General features: G+C 40.7%; 1 protein-coding gene across 8 annotated transcripts in view; it reads left to right on the forward strand.

Moving 5' to 3' along the window:
• Positions 1-24498, forward strand: part of tenm3 (teneurin transmembrane protein 3) — a 338666-nt gene that overhangs the window by 86484 nt on the left and 227684 nt on the right. For 7 of the 8 annotated variants that reach the window (XM_061830594.1, XM_061830598.1, XM_061830595.1 and 4 more), the window contains one exon: positions 22900-23155. In XM_061830594.1, the coding sequence (XP_061686578.1) occupies positions 22900-23155 (256 nt within the window). Of the gene's footprint in view, positions 1-973; positions 1058-22899; positions 23156-24498 lie in introns of all 8 variants that reach the window. The other variant, XM_061830601.1, reaches the window with a different exon arrangement.

Here is a 24498-nt window from a genome sequence, read left to right on the forward strand (position 1 = left end):
TTTTGAGGTTTTGTTGTGGAGTGTCAGCAAAAACAGCATTGTATTGCTGCCACATTAATAAAAACAATAAAACATCACTTTATAATCAGAATTAGCTTTAATAACCAAGTATGTAACGGTACACAAGGAATTTGTCTCCGGCAGTCAGTGCAGAGCTGGTATGACATTCATGTTGAGTTCTGAGAAGACAAACAAACAAACAAACTACCAAGAACGAAGAACAATAGACATTCCAATAAGAGGAAACTATTTCTTATCAGAGTCACAGCTCTGCAAACATGCAAAGTCTTATTGCATTTAGAGCACTGATCGTGGGTCAACCCCCACATTATGTTAAGCTGGTCCAGACTGCCCTTACACATTCTCGGTTCACTATTATAGACTAGTGCAATGAAAATTGTGCAAAGGGTGCAGTTTAAAGTGACAAATCATGCAATAATCTAGACTATATATTTCCAATACTATACTAATTGGACCATCAGTGTGCGAGGGTGTGTCTCAACAACAGTGCAAGGCAGAAAATAGTCAGTTCGCTGATCAAGAATTTAATTACTTAATTGCAAGAGGGAAAAAATGTTTGGATGCCTGCTAGTTTTGATTTGCGTTAATCGGTAGCTGGAAGAGCTGGTGGCCAGGATGTAGAGGGTCCGAACGGATCCTGCCTGCACTGGTCCTATTATGAGTGCCGTGCAAGGCTTCAAGGGTGCGTACACTACAATCCGTTCAGTGGTTTTGATTGTCCGTTGTAAAGTGGCAAAGAAAGGCCCCTCCTTGAGCCATCACTTTATCGTTGTGGAGGGGTTTGCATGTCCCGATGATCCTAGGAGCTAAGTTACAGAAATGGATTATGGTTTCCCTTTAATTTAAATCTTCACATTGACTTGGCCACACCAAAACCATTTATTTATTTATTTATTTATTTATTTATTTATTTACTGAGCAATTCAGTGGTGGACTTGCTGGTGTGTTTCAGATCATGGTCTTCCTGCATGATCCAAGATCGGTTAAATTTAAGGACACAAACTGATGGCCAGACGTTCTCCTTCAGGATTTTCTGGTAAACGGCAGGTTTCATTGTTCCGTCAAACACAGCAAGTTCTCCTGGTCCTAAGGTGGCAAAGCAGGCCCAGACCATCATGCTGGCACGAGCATGCTTCACTGTTGGCATAATTTTCTTTTTATCAAATGCTGTGCCATTTATACATCAGATTTAATGGGCCACACACCGTCTAAAAACTTCCATGCTCATCAGTCCACAGAATGTTTTGCCAAAAGTCTTGAGGATCATCAAGATGTTTTTTGGCAAATGCGAGACAAGCGTTTGTATTCTTTGTTGACAGCAGGGGTTTTCGCCTAGGAACTTTCCCATGGATGACATTTTTGGCCAGTGTCTTTCTTATGCTAGAGTTATGAACACTGACCTTAACTGAAGCCACCATTGCTGCTCTTTATATGTTGTTCAAGGTTCTTTTTTGACCTCCTGGATGAGTTGTTGTCGCTCTCCTGTGACAGTTTGCTTCACAGTATCATCAAATAACATTCTGTTTAGAAAGAATCCATTCCAGTCCAACTGGACCAAAGTGCTGTACAAAGCAATAAATACTAAACACATAGAGAGATTCACATATGTGTGATGGAATGCAATTTGAATACACAAATGTCAGTTATAAAAATAGCAATAAAATCAAAGGGAATGAAATAAATAAAGATAAAAGGTTAAACATCTCACTCAGTATCAAAAACAAGGAAAAGAGATAACTTTGAATGAATGATTTAAAAACAGGTGTGAAACAGGTGCACAACTAATGTGCTGAGGCATTTTTTTTTCATAGTTTTGGAACCACAACAGAAAAGGCTCACTCCCCCCTGAGGTTCAGCCTGGCTTTTTGTATCGTGAGCAACAGCTGGCTAGCTGACATGAGGCAGCGAGTGGTTTCGCGATAGTGGAGCTTGGAGAGGTAGGGTGGGGAAAGATCTTTTAGTAATTTAAAAACAAATAAAATAATTTTATAAAGAATCCTTAACTTCACCGGAAGCCAGGGGAGTGAGAGAAACAGCGTAGATTCACTCAAATCTACATATATCACTGACACCCACATAAGAGCCCAATGCAGTCGTCCAGCCGGGTGGTGACAAAAGGCCTGGCCTAAAGTTTCAAACTTCTGCCTTGATATGATTTGGTCATTGAATCAAGAACAAATAAAAATAAGAAAATCTCATGGTTTAGAAAAGAGGAACTGACACTATGTTTGAGTCTGACTTTGTCCCCCATTTTGAAATTTTTTGAAAGACTGAATCAGTTGAATTTTTCGGCATGTAGACTCTCAAATGAGTTTTCAGCAGACTTGACAACTAACTTTGTTCTCATGACTAACTTTAAAAACCACACACTTTAAATCAATGTAAACAAATACATGAAATACTCTTTATTACAAATAGACATACAGTACGTTTTTGAAACAATCTCTAAGAGTTCCACTTGGTATTGTCAAGATCCGTTCTGGTTCCCATCAGGTCATGTTAGTTAGCCAATGACCCTGCATCCATCATTACATATCTAGATGAGAAACAGACCATGATGGTTTGAAGACAACCACAAGTGGAGACAGAGGAAGGAATGGGGGAGGAATGCGGGTTGCATGAAAGGAAAAAAACAAAGGGGGAGCAGGTTTGGGGCTGAAGTGGAGTGAGAAATGTGTGAAATATTGCTCTCAACACTTCTTGCACTTTTGAAATGTTCTTATTTTTCTTTTTGCCTTCCTCCAATTCTCAGTTGCATTGCACATTTTGTCAGTTAAAGTGATACTTAAATTTTTATATATTCCAGTAGAGAAACAATCCAACTGAAACAGAAAACAACCCTCCTTAAACTACTCCTACAAAGTAAAAATCATATGACTAGGGAAAATGTCATGGTTAAATAAATTAATAAATTCCAATTATATAGAATGCGTCTGAAAAACTACAGTATTTAACACATCACTATTTTTCAAATTAGAATTTTGTATGTGGCTTTATAATGTTCAGAACTCTGCTGAGTCACCGAGAGGAATAAATGTCAAAAAGTACATCATAGCAAAGTTTCCATGGCACCTAATGTGCCTCTCGATTGCATTGCATCACATAAGCATTAAAAACCCAAGAAAGCAAATATGAGATAACTTTATATCCAATTAATCCAACACTCGGTCTGCCTCAGTGCAGTTCCTGTACCAGATTGAGACACAGTATGTCACCAGGCTCTCAATGGATGAGCAGTAGAAGAGCAGCCCAACTTTATGTCCAGGTTGTTTTTCCTGAGGACTCTCTGGAATTGGAGATGCTGTTGAATCTTCTCAACGACTGCTGAGATGCTGTCTCTCCGGGAGAGGTCCTCAGAGGTCAGGACTCCCAGGAACCTGAATGTGTGGGCTATCTCCATAGATTGATGAAGAGTGAATCCGGTTCAGTTCTGTTCCAACTGAAATCTACAATGATCTTCTTTGTTTTTGTAATGTTCCATGTCAAATTGTTGCCTGAGTACTGTACTGGTACTGGGTACCAATCAGTTCTGTGTACCTCCATCACAGTCTGGTTTGGGGCTACCGCAAAAAAGGACAAACTCCGACTACAACGGACAATCAAAACTGCTGAAAGGCTTGTCAGCACCACCCTTCCCACTCTTAAATACTTGCACGCCAATCAAGCTAGGTCCAGAGCGGGCAGGATCCTTTTGGACCCTCTACATCCTGGCCACCAATTCTTCCAGCTCCTCCCGTCGGGTAAGCGCTACCGATCAATGCAAGTCAAAACTAGCAGGCATTCGAACTTTTTTCCACCTCTGGCAGTGAAGTCATTAAATTAGTGAACCTTCTACTTCCTGCCACATGCCATTGTTGGGACACATCCTGCTGGTCCAATCAGTATTAGTAATATATTTTGGAGACTCTCACATGATTCGTCACTTTAAACTGCTCCCTTTGCAGAATTGTAATTGCACTGGTCTATAACTGGAACTGCGAATGGGTAAAGGCACTCTGTCCAAGCTTAACACAATGTGGGGCGTTGACAGTCTTTTCTTTTACTTGTTCTAAATGAAGAAGACTTAGCATTTTACACATCTGAGACTCTAATAAGGAATAGTTCCTATAAACAGAATGTCTCTTGTTCTTTGTTATGAATGTCAGATCAGGGCAGCACCGACTGCCAGAGAAAAAAATTCTCGTGTGTTTTTACACACTTTGCCAATAAAGCTGATTCTGATTCTGAATACCTGGTTGTGAGCTTCTGCACCGCCTCTCTGTAGGCTGCCTTGTCTTCCTTCGACAGCCCAACCACTGTTATGTCATCTGCGAATTTGATGATCATGTTATTATTGTAGACTGACCTGCAGTCAAGGGCATAGATACAGTACAGCACACAGCCATGGGGTGCTCAGTGTGTGGGTGGAGAAAAGGTGAAAATGTCATTTCGTGTCGGTATCTAATGTCCAAAAGTTCCTGGTATGTGTAGATGTGTAGTGCTGAGGCATACGTGAGCAAAGTGCCCAAAAAAACAAAAGCATAATACAATTACTGTAAAAGCACTGATAGAGAAAGCCATAAGATGCTGCGTCCATGCGCGCCACCATCCTCTTTGGATGGCAGCTGATTTTTGTCAAGAATGTGTTAGTATATTTGCCCATTCATCCTTGTTTCAATGACGTGAAGTATTCCAGTACTATTTGTTAAAATGCGGCCCCACACCATCATCTTTGCACCTCCAAACTTCACTGTAGGTATGGTGTTCTTTGGGTGATATGTAGTGTTATTTCTCCTCTAACCGTGGTTCAGATCATGGTATTCAAACAATTAAGTTTTGCTCTCATCTCGATGTATTTAGTATTTAACTGTCTTATCCAAATGTTGTTCTGCAAACTTCAAACGGTCTTTGACATGCTTTGATTTTTTAGCAAGTGTGTCTTGCATGATGAGGGTGAATACAGGCCATGGTGACAGTACATAATTCACATTTTTTCTTGTCCTCACAATGTTCGCGGGGAGTGCTGGAGCCAATCCCAACTGTCAACGGGTAGGAGGCAGGGTTACACCCTTAACTGGTTGCCAACCAATCGCAGGGCACATCAAGACTCACAGTCACACCTAGGGGCAATTTAGAGTGTCCAAATAATGTTGCATGTTTTTGTGATGTGGGAGGAAACCGGAGTGCCTGGAGGAAACCCACGCAGGCACGGGGACAACATACAAACTCCACAGAGGCGGGTCTGGGATCGAACTTGGGACCTCAGAATTGTGAGGACAACACTTTCCAGCTGATCCACCGTGCCGCGCCTTGTGAGAACAGTATCAACTAATTGTAGGCCTTTTGTAAGCTCTCTACAGGTAGTTTGGGGTTTTTTGACAACTCTGATTTTCTTCACACAGTCAGAAATCTTGCGACAACCAAGGGAGATTTGTTGTGGTGTGATTGGCTTTCCACACACATGTTATGGCCCCAACTGTCCTCATTGGAATGTTCAGAATTTTCGATATTTGCCTGTAACCGATGTCATCTTTATGTTTTGCAACAATTACTTTGCAATGGTCTTGAGACAGCTATTTGCTCTTACCCATCATTAGATGTGTCGTGACTCACACACTGGCAACGAGAACGTTTGTAGGCAATCAGTTAGGACTGCACCAGTTGATATTTATTTGCACTGACCAGAATTGGAATCAGCTTTTTTGACCAAGTAAGTAACAACACATGAATAATTTGTCCCCGGTAATTGCTGTCACCCTAGTACGACTATGAACCCACAAAAACAAAGGAAAATAGACGGTCAATTGACAGGGAACTGTTTTTTCCTTATAAGAACTCACAGTTGTGCAAAGGTGTGCAAGAATGCAGTCTTCTTGCATTTATAGCAGTTAGAGTGCCCATTTGAGCGATAATCCGGTGCAATGACAATAGTAAAAAGGGTGTCATGGTTTGAGGAGTGTATGAATCTTAAAGTGATGTCAGTCATGGGATACTCTTGTGCATATAATATTAATACTGATTGGCCCAGCTGGATGTGACAGCTCAAGGCAGAAAACTGGCCACATGTTGTAGCAGAATAGTAGGTAAGATATTCAAGAATTTAATAGCTTAATTGCAAGAGGGAAGAAACTGTTGGAATGCCAGCTAGTCTTGATTGGCATTGATTGGTAGCGCCTACCCGATGGAAGGAGCTGGTGACTAGGATGTAGGGGATCTTTCAGGATCCTGCCCACACTTGTCCTAGTTCGAGTGGCATGCAAGTCCTCAAGGGTGGGTAGGGTAGTGCCGACAATCCGTTCAGCGGTTTTGATTGTCCATTGCAGCCGGGAGTTTTTTGTGGCAGGTCCAAATCAGACTGCAATGGAGGTACGCAGTACTGATTCGGTTACTGCTGTTTAGAACTGTCTTCAGGTCCTGTGAGACTGTAATTCCCAAGAACTTGAAGGTGTCGACACAAGACAGTTGGACCGCATGAGAGGCAGCTGTGGTGAATGATGGCTCCTGAAGTCAACGATTATTTCTACAGTCCTAAGTGTGTTCAACTCCAGGTTGTGTTGGCCACACCAAAGCTCCAGCCTCTCTACCTCCTGTCGATATTCGGACTCGCTGCCATCTTTGATGAGCTCGATGAGTGTGGTGTCTTCTGCAAACTTAAGGAGTTTCACAGTCGGGTGCCTTGAGATGCAGTCGTTTGTGTACAGGAACCTATAGCTCGCAAGGCATATCTGGCTCTTTTGGTGGTTGCATATGGCTCGCAGAGCCCTCATAACAACGTAACAAATGCAGCAGTGATAGTTTGTCCTAGTAGGGTAGCCACAGTTTGCGGTCCAATATGCCATTCGATGTGTGCAGGTGCAGAAGGGTCAGACGCAGATCGTGATCGGTAAGAATAGACAGAGGAGTTCACTTTGGTGGAGAGAGAAGGTTCTGCTGGGTGTCTAAATTATAATGACAAAATTGCAACGATGAAATACTCAAATATAAAGCGCCACTTTGACACACGCCATACTATGTCAGAATCAGTTTTTTTGGCCAAGTGTGTAAAAACACACAAGGAATTTTTCTCCGGCAGTCGGTGCTGTCCCGGTACGACATTGTAGAACAAAGAACAACAAAGCAACAAGAACAAAGAACAAGACATTTGCATCAAAATATCCTGCGGGGGCAGCAGGAAGAAAGCATATCAAGAGCTACTTTCCAGAGTCCAAGTTAGTCAGCAGCAAATCCGTGTTTGGACCCAACAAGGTGAATGGGATTCAGATAGCTTTGCTGGTTCTTTAGCAATTGAAAAGAATGAAAAGCCATTCACAGATGGGGAGCATTCCAAAGCATTCATACTTGATGTTGCCAATAAACATTTTAACAACTTTGCAAAAAGACAAGATAAACAGACAAATAAAAGAGATGCCTTTGTCGGCAAGAACTGTTCACCATCGTACCATCATGACCGTAAATCAAATTGAATTACGCTCACGATTAACAGATAGAAGTCTTAACGCCTGCATGAAGCTTTATCTATAGACGTATGAAATAGACTATAAAGCCATCGGCAAAACAATGCAACACCAGAAGTCCCATTATTGGTAAGAAGTAGTTTTCTCATCGTTGGTTAGCAACAGCGTAACATTGTTATTTAAAATACTTATTGTATGCTAAGTGTTGCTCTTACATAAATGCGCAAATAAACCTGTATTTACTTTTTAAAATATTGTATGGCTCTTTTGAAATTACATTTTAAAATATTTCTTCCATTTGAAGCCACAGCGACGCCAAGGCCATCAACTCAATACAGAATAAGCAACAGAAAAAGGACACTTCTCTACAAATGACGGGATGACGCCAAAGCTTATTGATATTGTCTATACTAAAAGTAAAATGGAGCTCAAACATAGGCAAAGAGAGAGAACACATATCACTTAGTGCTTTTTCATACAAGACCAGGTAGACAATTCTCTTCAACACCAGAACTAATCAATGAGCAATTGAATGAAGGAGAGGATGGGCCGATTCACTGTGTATGTGTGTGTGGGTGTGGGGATGGGCACTCTGGTTTCCTCCCACATTCTAAGAACATGCATTAATTTGAGACTCTAAATTGCCCTTCACAATATGAGTGTGAATGGTTGTTTGTTTCTTTGTGCCCTTGGTTGGCAACCAGTTCAGAGTGTACCCTGCCTCCTGCCTGAAGATAGCTGATTGATAGGCCCCAGTACTCCTCCGATCTTCATGATGAAATGGATGGATGGATAGATGGATGGATGGAGTCCAGTCAAGCTCACATTAATGTTTGGTTCTTGAGCCGTGAGCCTTTTCAAATGGCTCACCCAAGAGTAAGATTATGTTTTCTATGGCTTTATGGATAAGTGGGTTATAACCATGGACTCACTCATCCATCCATCTTCTGAGTCGCTTATCCTCACAAGGGTCACCGAAGTGCTGGAGCCTTTTCCAGCTTTCAGGAGGAGAGGTACACCGTGAACCAGTTGCCAGCCAATCGCTGGGCACATAGAAACTAAACAACCATACGCACTCACAATCACACCTATGGGCAATTAAGAGTCTTCAATTAATGCATGTTTTTGGGATGTCGGAGGAAACCGGAGTGTCTGGAGAAAGCCTACGCAGGCACGGGGAGAACATGCAAACTCCACGCAGGAAGGGCGGGGATTTGAAACCCCATCCCCAGAAAGGTGACGCCAACGCTCTAACGATTTACACCACTGTGCCGCCCACAGATTCCCCAATATCTACTAAATTTAAAACGCTGTCTTTGGTATGTATGCTATTCTATTAAATTACATCTACTTTTGGAGGACTATCAAACAGGATTAAGAGGTAACCAAAATTGTCTTCACAGTGCATATTTGAGTTGAACTACCTCTGAAATTCCAAGATAAATAAACCCTCTAGGACAGTTATTCCCAAACAGTGTGTTGGGGTACATTAGTGTGCCGTGAGCGCTGTTCAGGTGTGCCGTGGGAAGTTATCCAATTTTATGTAATTGCTAAAAAAAACATTTTTTGCAAGAAATAATGTGAGGCACAATGACACACAGAACAAAAAAATCATCTTCTATTAGATGGCAGGAAGTACATACAGTAATTAATTGTTTTCATTTTTAGTGACATTTACTTTTGTTGGTGTGCCGTAGGATTTTTCAATTGTAAAATATGTGCCTTTGTTCTATAAAGGTTGGAAATCACTGCTCTAGGAGCTTATAGTTTTGCTTTCACATATTTTTAACAAAGTTGCTCTGGACAATACATACAGGAAGTACCCAACCATCACTAAGGGTGTTTACATGATAGTTAAAAATTTGTTTTTTAAACTTTATTTTGTCAAAACAATCCCTTTCCACTCATACGCATGCATGGCTAGTAAGGCAAGGCAAGTTTATTTGTAGAGCACATTTCAGGTAGGTTTATTCAAATTGCTTTACAAAGACATCAAAATACAAATGCAAACATGATTTAACATTAACGCAAAAAAGAGAAAAGAACAATAGATGAAGTTACATAAAATCACTAGTTAAAATATGATTAAATGTATAAAGGTAACAGTGCAGATTTCACTCTTTATTAAAAAGCAGCTGAGAACAGGTGTCTTCAACCTGAATTTGAATGTTTCAGCTGATCTTAATGCTTTTTGGTAGTTTGTTCCAGACTTGTGGGGCAGAGAACCTGAATCCAGCTTCTACATGTCTGGTTCTGAATCTGGGAACTGATTAAAAAAACAAAACAAATCCAGATGACCTAAGGGATCTGGGGCATTCATACTGGGTCAGGAGGTCACTGATGTATTTTGGTCCTACACCATTCAGAGCTTTATAGTTCAGTATCAAAAATTTGAAGTCTATCCTCTGACGGACAGGCAGCCACTATAAAGACCTCAGAGCTGGACTGATGTGGTCCACTGATTTGGTCTTATTGATGACTCCAGCAGTGGAGTTCTGAATGAGCTGCAGTTATGTAAATGATTTTATTTTGGTAGACCTTTAAAGATGCAGTTACAATAATCAATCATACTAAAAATGAATGCATGGACTAGTTTTCCAGGTCCTGCTGAGACATTAAGTCTTTTAACCTTGATATATGCTTCAGGTGATAGCAGGCTGACTTTGTTATTGGTTTGATGTGTTTTTCCAAATTTAGGTCTGGGTCCATCACTGCATCTATTTCTGCATACAACCTTTTCTCTATATCTTAAAAGCACATGATAGAATCCTCTAGTGATTCATTTAATCATCCATACAAGCACTTTTGTAGCACTCATTTTGGTGAGGCTCACGGGTGAGCTGACCTAGCTGACTTGGAACAAGTGGTAGGGACGCTGAGGTGGTTGCTAATCAATCAAAGGGTACACAGTTGAAAAACTACCATTCACAGTCAAATTTCCACTCATTGACAATTTAGTCTTTAATTATACATCCCTGTATTTGGACTGTGAAAGGAAGATGCAGTACCTCAAGAAAACTTGAACTAGCACAGACAAAACACACAAACTCAACACAGAGAGAATTAATTCAAATCCAGGACATTTTTTGGATGAGGCAGACATACTTAGTGTTTGGCCATGCTTTCAATTTTATATCGTCCTTTAAGTGCATGTATTCTCTGGTTGCAGGAAAACTACACTTTGCTGAAGAAGTGTTGTCAAGTTCATTAACGTTATTAGCACATACCATTAATGATTTGAACATCAAATTAAAAAGTAAAGTGATGAATTGCAATGCATTCGTTCAACTCAATAATGTGCCTGTTGACTGTGAGGACCAAACGGAACAGAAAACAGCTAAAAGACTAAACTGGCTGAGCCAAAAAAAAAGACCCTCTGACTTAGAGGAACATGGTCTTCCATATTAACCACTTGGCAGGAGTGACAGAAAATGGTGGGGTTTGAGGGTGGGGGAGGTACAAGATGGGGCACCAAAAGCTGACTATGCAGGAGAAAATGAAAGAGAGAACAAGGGTGGGGGAGTGAGAGGGTGGGTATCGAGGGTGTATGCAAGGCCAGTGCACCGGTGCTTCAGTAAGCAGAGAAAAATGTGGAAAACTGATTAGAGCTTCTGAAAGGCATGCAACTGCCCACACTAAAGAAAAGCACGTAGGGAAGGACTCGGGAAGAGGAGGTCAGATTAAGAAGATGTCAGGAATGTCAGAGAGGATGAGAAAATAGAATGAATGAGTCAAGAAAGATGAAAGTCTATTCATGTCAAAGTTAGCGTTCATGATGAGTGGAGGATGACAGTTGTTTTGCTCTTAAAAGAAGGACCCAGGAAATGAAAATTTCAAATCCTGATAATTTTGACCAAAACTATCACAAATATCAGTTTTATTAGTAAATGTAGATGACATCAGTCCCAAAAAATCACAGATACTGGCACTGAAAATGTCATAGTTTGAAAAGAAAGAAAAAAATCAAGAAATCAAGCAGCAATTGTATCCAACTTTTTAACATTAGGCACTGTAAACAACATCAGCTACATCAGGGGTGTCCAAACTTTTTGCAAAGAGGGCCAGATTTGGTAAGGTGAAAATGTGTGGGGGCCGACTATTTAGCCTGACATTCTTTGAACCATTAACATTAAATACAAATTAACTTTTTGGGATTTTTTTTAATTTAATTACAAATGGCATACTTTTACTTTTACATTTTTTTTAACATTTAGGTTTTTACCGAAATCACAAACCACAAAAAATTAAGAAAACTATAAAGGATATCTAAGTTCATGTGAAACATTACATATTATTCACTATTATATGCTCACTGTAGGAAAAGTGCTGAAAACAAAACAATTATCACTGCATATTCAAACTGTGATTTTGACCATCACAAAAAAATTAATTAACTGAGATTTAAGAATTTATTCAACTCAGAGGACTTAACAAAGGTCTTGCCTGCACTAATGTGAAGGGTGATACTGGGATCTTGACTGCAGTATGTAGTCCATGTCTGGCTCAAGAGCAGTGGTTTTGATGCGCAAGACGTCACGCAGGTGAGAGTCACTCAGTCTCGTCCTCATGCGCCTCTTGTTAATGTTCATAATGGAGAATGTCTTCTCGCACATGTATGTGGAGCCAAACAAGCTCAGCATTTTCTTAGCAAATGTCCGAATTGCTTGGAACCTGCCTTCATCCAGCTGGCGGTAGAAGTTGACAAGAGGGAGCTGTTGGTGCCGACTGCGATGCTCGGCGTCACACTGCAGCTCAATGAGCTCCAGTTGCAGGTGGTCTGGAGCGTCATCAGGGTCCACGGAGAAAGGAGAGGAAAAAAGCGTGATCTCCATTTCAATAGCTGCAAAGTCCCGAAAGCGCTGCTGAAACTCCTCAACCAGAGATGAGATGTCTGCTGCATACTTTGTCATTTGCGCACTGATATTGATCTGTGGGAAACTGGTCACAATTTCCTGCAGCGACGGGAAATGTGCGGTATTGGGCTGCGCCTGTGACAGGTGTCTTTGGAAAAGTAGCAGCTTGGTCCGAAAGGCTTTGATGCCTGAATACAGTTGGCTTACCACTGCATTTTGCCCTTGAAGGCTTGTGTTCAGCGCATTCAGATGTCGCGTTATGTCAACTAAAAATCCCAAATCAGACAGCCAAACAGGATCATTTAATTGTGGCATGGGTTGTCCCTTTTTAGTCAAGAATTGTCCAATTTCCTCCCTGAGAGAGAAGAAGCGCTGCAGCGCAGACCCCCGACTGAGCCACCTTACGTCGGTGTGATACAAAACATCTCCGTATTCAGCCTGGATGTCGAGAAGAAACTGTTGAAACTGGCGGTGGCACAGCGCTTTGGAGCGAATATAATTAATAGTCTTTATCACCGGTTTCATAACATTATCATATTTCATATATTTGGCACAGAGAACTTCTTGATGAATAATACAATGGAGTTTAATAGCGCTGCCTCCTTCTTCGCTGACTTTGTTACAGACAAGGCTTGATAATCCACTCCGCTCGCCAGCCATGGCAGGTGCGCCGTCCGTAATAATCCCGGTGACTTTATTCCACTGTAGTTTCATGTCATCTACGGTGGAACAAACAGAAACAAATAAATCCGTTCCTCTTGTTTGGCCCTTCAGACTCTGGAGGTCCAGAAGCTCTTCACTCACGTTCATGTCATTGTCCACTCCTCTTAAAAAGATCAGTAACTGAGCGGTGTCGGACGCATCCGTGCTTTCATCGCACGCTAACGAGAAAAAGTCAAACTCAGTTCCTTTTGCCTCTAACTGTCTCTTAATATCTAATGAAACGTCTTCAATTCTCCGTACCACAGTATTACGAGCCAGGCAAATATTGGCAAACTCTTGCTTCTTCGCGGGACAAATTTTCTCAACCATTTTCATTACACAGTCTTTAATAAATTCACCCTCAGTGAAAGGTTTGCAGTGCTTTGCAATCAGCATTGCCACTTCGTAGCTTGCCTTTGTGGCATTTTCATTTGACTCACGGACTCTTGTGAAAAAGCTTTGCTGTGCCGTTAAAACAGCTTCCAGTTGCTTCACTTTTTCACCGCGTTTGTTCCAAGTTAGCTTGTCGTAGCTAGCATGTTTCGTCTGGTAGTGCCTCTCGATGTTGAATTCCTTGAAAACAGCCACAGTCTCTTGGCAAATTAGGCAGACACAGTTGTTTCGTATTTCAGTGAAAAAATACTCAAATTTCCACTTGTCCTGGAAGCGGCGGCCCTCGCGGTCAACTTTCCTTTTTTTGTTTACAGACGCCATGTTAGAAATGGGCTGGGCTGAAACGATCACGCAAGGTCAAGGGTCACGGCGGCCAGAGTGCGGCCACAGGGCTACTGCCATCTTCTGGTGAAATAAAAAATATGAAAAATAGCTTTTTGTACACATGTATTTTATACTGTGGTCAACAGTGCTGGCGGGCCGCATATTATTGATTTCATGATAGAGGCCGCGGGCCGGTAAAAATTTGTCCACGGGCCGCAATTGGCCCAGGGGCCGGACTTTGGACATGTCTGAGCTACATTGAATTTTCAAGGACGCAAGGCCACCTGTAACTTAAAATCAAGTAGGTGCAATCTTGGTGGGATTAAATACAAGTTACTAAATTTGTTACAAATTAAATTTAATCAAATAAAATATTGTTTGACACAATGAAGTTTTTCAACTGTTATTGATACCCTAACACCAAAGTATAGTTTGAGAATTCATAATCCCTGAGCAAAACCTTAAGTTATTTTTTAGAAAGATGGGATAAGCGCAAGCAGGTCCGCGGCCCTTGTGAGGATAAGTGGTATGAACGTTGGATGTGAAAAGACCCCAAACATATTTATACATGAGTAGAGGGTTTGTGTGTGTGTGTGTGTGTGTGTGTGTGTGTAAGTGTGCGTGTATGTGTGTGTGTGTGGTGTGTGTGTGTGTAGATGTGTGTGGGTGTGTCTAATGGTAAATATAAAGGCAAAAGAAGGCCATCGAAATGAAACAAGGCACCAATATTGAGCTTACCTTTGAGTGGTAACTCCAAATGTGCTACACCCAGGATACTGTGTCCGTTTAGGTAATGGTTGTTTAAGTGACACACCATCCTAAAGATTTTCAAGTGTGGTAGGAACAAATAAATAATATCTGGCTTCATCCTGTTAGCTGCCGATGCCAAAGTTGTAATAGTACTGAGCACACACTACGTCACACAATTTAAAAGAGGAGCCAGACCCAGGTCAGGTGGATTTAACATCAGATGCTAACCATAGGAGAGTACATCAGGAACCATACCAATACCACCACTTGTTGAAGGTCTCTTTAACTTCTTTAATTTTTTGAGTTCATTTGCCATGTTGGCACCTTTCACCTCGTATCACGCAAGGGGAGAAAGGAACTAGAGGTTTGGAGTGTGCATGTGTGAAAGCACCCTGAGTCACAAATGATGTGAGGTTATGTTCAGTAAAAAGATGGTTTTCGTTGAGAGAGGAAAAGAACTTGGCACTTTTGTACCTTGAGATCTTCTTTTTACTGTGTATTTGTATTTGAACATTCAGATTCATTCATTCATTCATGTTGCATTAGGCTTATTCTCACTCGGACGTGCTGGTGCTTATCAAACCTGACTTTGGGTGAGTACGGGGCAGATCCTGAACTGATCACCAGTGTATTACTGGGCAGATATGAACACAAAAACATTTGCGCTCACATTCACCCCTATGGACACTTTGGAGTCTTCTATTAACCTGCTTTGCATGTTTTTTTAAATGTGGGAGGAAACTAGACCATCAAGAGAAAACTCACGCAGGCACGGGGAGAACATGCAAACTCCACAGAAGCGAGGCCCGGATTGGCGGCACATTGGATGTGAAATTCATTTTGAAAATGTGGGAATTGGAAATGTGATAAATACCGTAATTTTTCGTGCATAATGCATCCTGAAGTATAATGTGCACCCCAAAGTTGACCTAAAAAATCAGGAAAACCCTTCTACCTATTCCACCAATTTGCTGCTACCCATATGCTCAAAATATTAGCAATTATCTGCAATTCTATTTTGCTAGGTTTGTACTTGTATTGTTTTTCAAAAAAATTATTGTACAACAATCATTAATAATAATCTTTGTGCATGTGCTTATGTAGTGGTAGTATACAGTGAAGAAAATAAGTATTTGAACACCCCGCTATATTGCATGTTCTTCCACTTAGAAATCATGGAGGGGTCTGAAATTGTCATCGTAGGTGCATGTCCACTGCAAGAGAGATAATCTACAAAGAAAATTCCAGAAATCACAATATATGATTTTTTTTCACGATTAATTTGTTTGATATAGCTGCAAATATAAAAAACCTAATGTTAATATTTTGTACAGGAGCCTTTGTTTGCAATTACAGAGGTCAAACATTTCCTGTAGTTGTTCACCAATTTTGCACACACTGCAGGAGGGATTTTGGCCCACTCATCCACACAGATCTAATCTAGATCAGACAGGTTTCTGGGCTGTCGCTGAGAAACACGGAGTTTCAGCTCCCTCCAATGATTTTCTATTGGGTTTAGGTCTGGAGATTGACCAGGCCCGAACCTTGATATTCATCTTACGGAGCAACTCCTTGGTTTTCCTGGCTGTGTGCTTTGTCATGTTGAAAGACCCAGCTATCTTCAATGCTCTGACTGAGGGAAAGAGGTTTTTCCTCAAAATCTCACAATACATGGCCGCGGTCATCCTCTCCTTAATACAGTGTAGTCGTCCTGTCCCATGTGCAGAAAAACACCCCCAAAGCACGATGCTACCACCCCAATGCTTCACAGTAGGGATGGTGTTCTTGGGATGGAACTCATCATTCGTCTTCCTCCAAACACGGTTAGTGGAATTATGACTAAAAAGTTCCATTTTGGTCTCATCTGACCACAGAACCTTCTCCCATGAGTCCTTATATCATCCAACGGTCATTGGCAAACTTAAGACGGGCCTTGATATGTGCTGGTTTAAGCAGGGGAACCCTCCATGCCATGCATGGTTTCAAACCATGACGTTTTAGTGTATTACCAACAGTCACCTTGGAAACGGTGCTCCCAGCTCTTTTCAGGTCATTGACCAAGTCCTGCCATGTCGTTCTGGGCTGATTCCTCACCTTTCTAAGGTTCATTGAGACCCCACAAGCTGATATCTTGCATGGGGCTCCAATCTGATTGAGATTGACCGTCATGTTTAGCTTCTTCCATTGTCTAATGATTGCTCCAACAGTGGACCTTTTTTCACTGAGCTGCTTGGCAATTTCTTCATAGCCCTTTCCAGCCGTGTTGAGTTGTACGATTCTATATCTGGTGCAATCTTCCCTCTAAGTTTTTTACGTGTCTGAGCAACCACACTAAGGCCACGTGTGCTCCCTTTGACCACTGTGAGCAACGTCAGACGTATGCTTTGTGGTCACATCATTGTTATCCATTGAAGCTACATGGCTCATTCAAAGATTAAGATTACAGCATTTACATTCCCATGAGTACATTTTTAAGAACAATTTCGTGTTTTTGCAAATTTACACTGAAAATGTCAACAAACAAAAAAATACATTGCCAACCAAACCAAGCCAACTATGAAGCATACATTTGAAATGTCTCTTTCAGCTTTGTTTCGTTTATTTATTTTTTTAACCCACAATGAAATCCCCGTTTCTTTTTCTTGGTGTAAAACAGAATTATTGCTAGCAGAATATCTTTCACAATGCATGTTGAAAGTTGAATGATGCTCCCAAACAGTTTTAGGGTGAATGTTATGTTGCCTCCTATATTTAAAATACAGAATAACCTTTTTGGGCACTGTGTCGTCTGTGCTTTCATCCTCAGGCTATGCAAAGGTGGAAGTTCAACATTAAACACAATCTCATCCTGCACTTTCTACTGTGGCTACAGACCAGATCTTTCTCACTCAAAAAAGAGAAAATCTCATCCAGTTTCACCACATTTTCTACCATTATTCACATATTCCAACATTCATTAAAGCAACTGCATTTCTTTTTTTTTTTTTTTTTTTACTTTTACCATTATTATCAAGAGTTAACATAAGCAGTGCTTGGTGTTGGATGGTGATTGTAACTAGGAGTGTACCCCTTTAAGAGCCGGAGGAGGGCGGAGTCAGGTAAAGTAGGAAGTAGAATGTGTGGCTGGGTGTGGCCAAGCACCAGCTCTTTGCTAGCCGTGTTTAAAGAAAAAGAAAAAAAAAAGGGCGCTTAGGTTGTAGTTCACTGTGCTGGATCTCTTCATCTGCGCTGAGTGTGCAACAAGTGCACAGATGCGCAGTTTAAAGGGAACGTTGTTCTTGTGTCTTTGGACAGCTCTTTGGTCTTGGCCATGTTACATGTTTGAGTCTTACTGATTTTATGGGGTGGACAGGTGTCTTTATGCAGCTAACGACCTCACACAGGTGCATCTGATTCAGGATAATACATGGAGTGGAGCTCGACTTTTAAAGGTGGACTAACAAGTCTTTGAGGGAATTCTATCTGATAGAAAGGTGTTCAAATACTTTTTTTGCAGCTGTATCACACAAATAAATCGTTAAAAAATCATACATTGTGATTTCTGGATTTTTCTTTTTAGATCACCTCTCTCACAAATTTCAGACCCCTCATGGTTTCTATTTGGGAGAACTTGCAATATAGCAGGGTGTTCAAATACTTGTTTTCTTCACTGTATATATCGGGACAGGCCACAGGACGTTCTTGTCCTGGTCCTTGTGATTGTCAGAACAGAATGCTTCAACCAACTAAAATAAATCCTCATTTCATTAACATTAACAATGTATCCAATACGTCATGTAATATGTACTCTATTTTGACAATGTTGATATTAAATCCTCTCTCATTTAATAGTGTTTTGGGAAGATTTTTATTGAGAATTATGAATTTTCAGGGGCACTGCCATTTTCGCGAGTCACATGACCTACGTGCGCAGATGTGACGTGTACCGTGCTGCAATAAAGGCTCAATTACATGGGACATCATTTATGCCCAGCGCTGATTTCCCGGATTTATCCTCGTCTAATGAAGAAATAGCAGTATCGGTTGATCGGGAGCGGCACAGCCATACGATACCAGTTAGCAAGAGCCATAACACACAACACACCCCACTTTCATACAATTATGTCCTTCCTTAAATCCACTGTGGTTCGCTCAACTTTCTTTTCTGCTGATAGCACCGCTGCCTTTCTTTGGGCCCAAGGTATAGAAAGTACTGGGATTTTTAATTTTTTTTAATCTTGAGAAACAATCACAAATCTGCATGCTCACACTATATCTGCCTGCTGGACTCGAAGTAGGCAGTGTCTTGTCTCTGCACAACGCCATGTGTGTTAGGCTTCTCTCGGCTTGACTCGGCTCTGCATTCAAAATGGGTTCAGCTTTGCTTGGGTGTTCGGACTCCGAGAATTGGGTCAAACACCAGAGCATTTTTTACACAGATTTTTTTGGTCGAAGTCCTATTTTTATGATCCTAAGGCGTTCGATCTCCGTGGTTCCAGTGTATATTTTCAACACCTAACAAATACTGCATGTCCACTAGTGACCATTACAATCACAGTGAATAGGAAAATTTTTTTCAGATTTTTCCAGTTCAATGTTTCCACCACACACCAGAGAAATTGTTTTGCTCCAGTGATTGGTGGTGTTTCACATTATAAAAAATTTCATTTGCAGTTGTATTTCAATAGCTACTTACACAGGAAGGATTAAAAAATCTTACACAACAGCTGTATTGGTCCTTCTTCAAGTTAGTCTTCTGTTTCCCCTTGTGTGGGATTTTGTGTGTGTTCACGCATGTGTGTGTATTTTTTGTGTCAGTACATTATACAGGGAGTTTTCAGCATACATTTTTTTCAGACAAATAAATAAAAATAATAGAAATAATAATAGTGATATACTTTATTTTTATTGCACATTTTGTACAAAGATTACGGCGTCAAGTACTTCACAGTAAAAGAAACATCAAAGAACATTGAAAATATTACAACAAAGGACATGGCAACAATTAAAGTCTTACAATTTTATGTCTGAAAGCCCACTGTATCTGAGATTTCAGCTATCCATCCATCCATTTCCCCAGCTGCTTATCCTTACGAGGGTCACGGGAGTGCTGGAGGCTATCCCAACTATCTTCGGGTAGGAGGCGGGATACACCCTGAACTTGTTGCCAACCAATTATATATGCAGTCATGCGATACTCATCGAAGTAGATGTTATGCTTTGTGATTATGTCACCAAGCGCTATAATGAAAAGAAACAGGGACCAAAACAGCGTCCCTGTGGAATTCCATGGCAGTTGTCATGTTTCTTAGATATATGATCTCAAAGACTGACATTGAATTTTCTCCCTCAATTATATGATTTAAATCGATATAGAGTAAAGTTGGAAAGACCCAACTTCTTTTTGAGGTGATAGATAGATAGATAGATAGATAGATAGATAGATAGATAGATAGATAGATAGATAGATAGATAGATAGATAGATAGATAGATAGATAGATAGATAGATAGATAGATAGATAGATAGATAGATAGATAGATAGATAGATAGATAGATAGATAGATTGTAGCAATTTATTTTGGCAGTTAGATTTGTTCTAACAATTTGATTCCTATCACAATTTGTGATTTCCATTTCAACAATGATTTTGGTTGATTTGTGAGTCACATCCTGCAACCTAAATTATAATTTCTCTATAGCCTCCCTCTCATCTGCTAGAAACCAGACACAAACATCTTAAACTTCATTTTAAAAAGGCCTTAAAAACACACACACACTCACACAAGCTAATGGAATATAAGCCCAGTAGGGTCGTGAGGTGACAGACTCAGGTCATGTCGTGGAGCACATAGCAAAGCAAAGCAAATTTATTTGTATAGCGCATTTCATACACGAGGTAACTCAATGTGCTTTACATGATTAAAGGTATTTGAAAACAAAGAGACAAAACATTTAAAACGGGACAAAAACAATAAAAATGAGACACAATATTTAAAAAAATGGCAAACTGCATACAGTGCAAGTAATATGATCCAAAAGTGGATATATACTAAAAAGCATGAGCAAAAAGAAGAGTTTTCAACCTGGATTCAACCTGGGGCTGACCTCGCCTCTGTTGACAACTTATTTAATTTGTGTGCAGCATAATAGCTAAATGCTGCTTCACCATGTTTGCTTTGAACTCTGCGCACCTTTTTTTGACCTGAGTCAGTCGATCTCAGAGTTCTACTGGGTTTGTATTTCGTCAGCATTTCTTTCTTGTATTCAGGATCTAAACCATTTAGTGATTTATAGACTAGTACCAGAACTTTAAAATATATTCTAAAGTTGACTGGGAGCCAGTGCAAGGACTTTAGGATTTGAGTTATATGCTCTGACCGATTTGTTTTGGTCAGAACATGAGCTGCAGCATTCTGAATGAGCTGCAGCTGTTTAATACTCTTTTTGGGGAGTCCAGTCAGAAGACCATTACAGTAGTCAAGTCTACTTGAGATAAAGGCATGGATGAGCTTTTCCTGGTCTGCTTGACACATATAAGACTTCACTCTATATATGTTTTTCAGATGGTAGAAGGCAGTTTTTGTAATTGATTGGATATGATTGGTGAAAGTCAGGTCAGAATCAATCAGAACACCAAGGTTTCGGACTCGGTCTTTGATTTTTTTTAAAGCTAGAGGGTCCAGGTGTTTACTAACGGCAATTCTCTTTTTATTGCCAAAAACAATTGTCTCATTTTTGTTGTGATTTAGTTAAAGAAAATTTTGGCTCATCTAGTTATTTATCTGATTTAGACAGCGGCACAATACCTCAATTGAACTGTAGTTATCTGGAGACACTGCTAAATATAACTGTGTGTCATCTGCATAGCTATGGAAGTCAATATTAAAGTTTTGAAGAATTTGACCTAAGGGTAGCAAGCTTAGGGATGTTTAGTTTTGAACAAGTCAGATGGTATTGAGTCGAGACAGCTCATTAATGGTTTCAACTCCTGAACAGTTTTCTCTACATTTTTTTGGTCAACTGGATCAAATTCTGACAAGTTACATTACAATTTTAATTAATGATGTTTCATTGCTTTGAAAGAAATGCAATAAAGAAATCGGATTTTTGATGTAATTTTTATTTTGAAGATTTGAAAAAACAACACATTGGAACGTGCATAAAGTGTCCCTTATCTGGCACTAAACAGAGTGCAATAAAACGCAGCCTGCGTTTATAAAAATAAAACCAACCTTTTGAAAAATACTACTTTTCTACTACTGCTACTTTGTTACTGAATACATGCCTATGACAGGATTGTGTTCTTACCTGTTTAATCTGACTTTGGTTTTTGGACATCACTGGTCAACTCACTCCATCAGTGAATGTTTTTCCATGCGTTATTATCTCCCGGGTTACAACAAAAATTGTAGCAGCATTGGAGTTTGGAGATGCAATCCACTTCTTAAATTGATTTTTGCGCTCCTCTAATTTCTCCAGATGTAATGCAATCGAACTTGTTCTCTCTTTCCCAACTGGATACCTGAAAATTCCCTTCCCTGGAAATGTCTTTCCAAACAACTCTTTTTGTTATTTGATAACTATTCGCTAAAAAGCAAAAATTCAGGCAATCCTTCCGCATTGGCAATGAATACAAATGATTCAGTCCAAGAAACGTTGAATCCTCTGTTCTCCTTGGTTATTTTTCTCTTTTTCCCGTTGGGATTCATCGCCACCGATTTGTTTACAACAGCCACCTGCCTAGCATCCCGCCCTGCTGATAGACATGTTTGTCACAGGCTACGACGCAGATCTTCATTCACAGAAATGTTAAAATGTAATATTTATTCAACATATTCTTACAGCACTGGAAAAGGTTAAGAATTTTTGAGTCATGTTTGTCCTCCTACAGAAACCATATTAAAACAAAATTATATTTCTCTCCCCCCGTCTTTTTCCATTTTCAAATATTTTTGAAAAACTCTAGGGAGCCACCAGGGCAGCGCTAAAGAGCTGCAGGTTGCCGACCCCCGGGTTAGGGCATTAACCTCAAAGTTCTGAGGACCTGGGTTTGAATCTCAGCCCCGCCTCTGTGGAGTTTGCGTGTTCTCTCCGTGCCTGCGTGGCACTCCGGTTTCCTCACACATCCCAAAAACATGCATTAATTGGAGTCAATTGGGATTGTGAGTGCGGCTGTTGTCTGTTTCTGTGTGCCTTGCAATTGGCTGGCAACCAGTTCAGGGTGTACCGTGTCCTATCTGATGATAGCAGGGATAGGCTCCAGGACTCCTGTGACCCTCATGAGGATAAGCAGCTCAGAAAATGCATGGATGGATAGAAAATGAGTAAAACAAAATTTTTAAAAAATTGTTAAATTCCTTTCAGGTGACTCATTATTTTTCAAATCTGTGTGATAAAAGTCAAGCATATCCCAAGTCATACTTTTCTTGATCATGTTTACAGAACAACCATCCAATCACCACACAACTACTCTGCCACCATATCGTCAGCAACCTTCAATAACAGCATTCAACGAATCACTGGACTCTGCACATCACTCTGGTCAATCGTTGAATTCTGGAAAACAACCAACCCCTCCCACTGGAAGCCTGGCCCCTGTGCCTGCCCAATCACCTAACGAGCTGCAGACCACACCCCCAGAGAGCGTCCCGCTGCAAGACAGCTGGGTGCTGGGTAGAAATGTGCCTCTGGAAACAAGGTAAATGCTGTTTGGTTGACGCACAGGTGCAATTATTGCTGTGGCATGGAGCATTTTTTACATCTCAATAACAATAATAATAATTGTGATTGCGACTGTTCTCTGTCTTCATGTGCCCTGTGATTGGATGTATATATGTCTCCATCCACAATTTTCTTAGCCGCTTATCCTCACAAGGGTCGTGGAAGTTCTTGAACCTAACCCAGCTGTCAACCGGCAGGAGGCAGTGTACACCCTGAACAGGTTGCCAGCCAATCACAGGCACATCGAGACAAACAGCCGCACTCACAATCCCACCTAGGCACAATTTAGAATGTCCAATTAATGTTGCATTTTTTTGGGATGTGGGAGGAGAAAACGCACGCAGGCACGGGGAAAACATCCAAACTCCACGAAGGGAGGGCTGGGATTGAACCCACTGTTGGCCTCACAGTGGCACTTAAAGGAACTGTCTCAGTCTAAATTAAGTATTAATCGTTAAAATTGAAGGCCCGAGGAAGAATTGTTTGCTTTTGATACAAGTTTCTGTAAATGGGTGAGCAATAAAAAGAGAAGCTTTCTCTCAGGAATCATGGAAAAACTTGGTGTTGAACACTGATGTTATTTTCTACAGTCAGAAGTATAGAAGAGGATTGAGAAACTTGTTTATTTTTATGACACATCTCTGTCATTCTTAATGTTTATTAGATTAATTTACCAACAAAAATATAATTCCTTGTGAGCGGCACGGTGGTAAAACTGGTAAACCGTTGGCCTCACAGTTCTGAGGTCCCGGGTTTGACTCCGGACCCGCCTGAGTGGAGTTTGCATTTTCTCCCCAAGCTTGCGTGGATTTCCTCCAGGTACTCCGGTTTCCTCCCGTATTCCAAAATAATGCAACATTAATTGGACACTCTAAATTGCCCCTAGGTGTGATTGTGAGTGTGGCTGTTTGTAACAATGTGCCCTGCGATTGGCTGGCAACCAGTTCAGGGTGTACCCCGCCTGCTGCCCGTTGACAGCTGGGATACGCTCCAGCACTCCCTTGGGGGGATAAGCAGCGAAGAAAATGGATGGATGGATACAATTCCTTGTATCACATTTACATCTGCATTTGTATTGTATTTGTATGCATGTAACCTGAAGAACAAGAAAGCCATGCTATAGTGATATAGTTTGACCGGCAGGTGATTGGGTATTTAATGGCTATGATTATAGAAAAGTGGCTAATGAAAATGTATTTTGGTGAAGAAAAAATGGCTAATGATGAAAAAAGGCTAGCCAGGGCCTCGAGTAATGCCAAAAGTGCATGTTCAGAGCTTCTTCAAGTACAGCGAGCGCATTTACGTTGAAAGTCATCAACA

This window comes from Syngnathoides biaculeatus, chromosome 9, assembly GCF_019802595.1.
Source record: "Syngnathoides biaculeatus isolate LvHL_M chromosome 9, ASM1980259v1, whole genome shotgun sequence".
In the NCBI taxonomy this organism is placed as follows: Eukaryota; Metazoa; Chordata; class Actinopteri; order Syngnathiformes; family Syngnathidae; genus Syngnathoides; species Syngnathoides biaculeatus.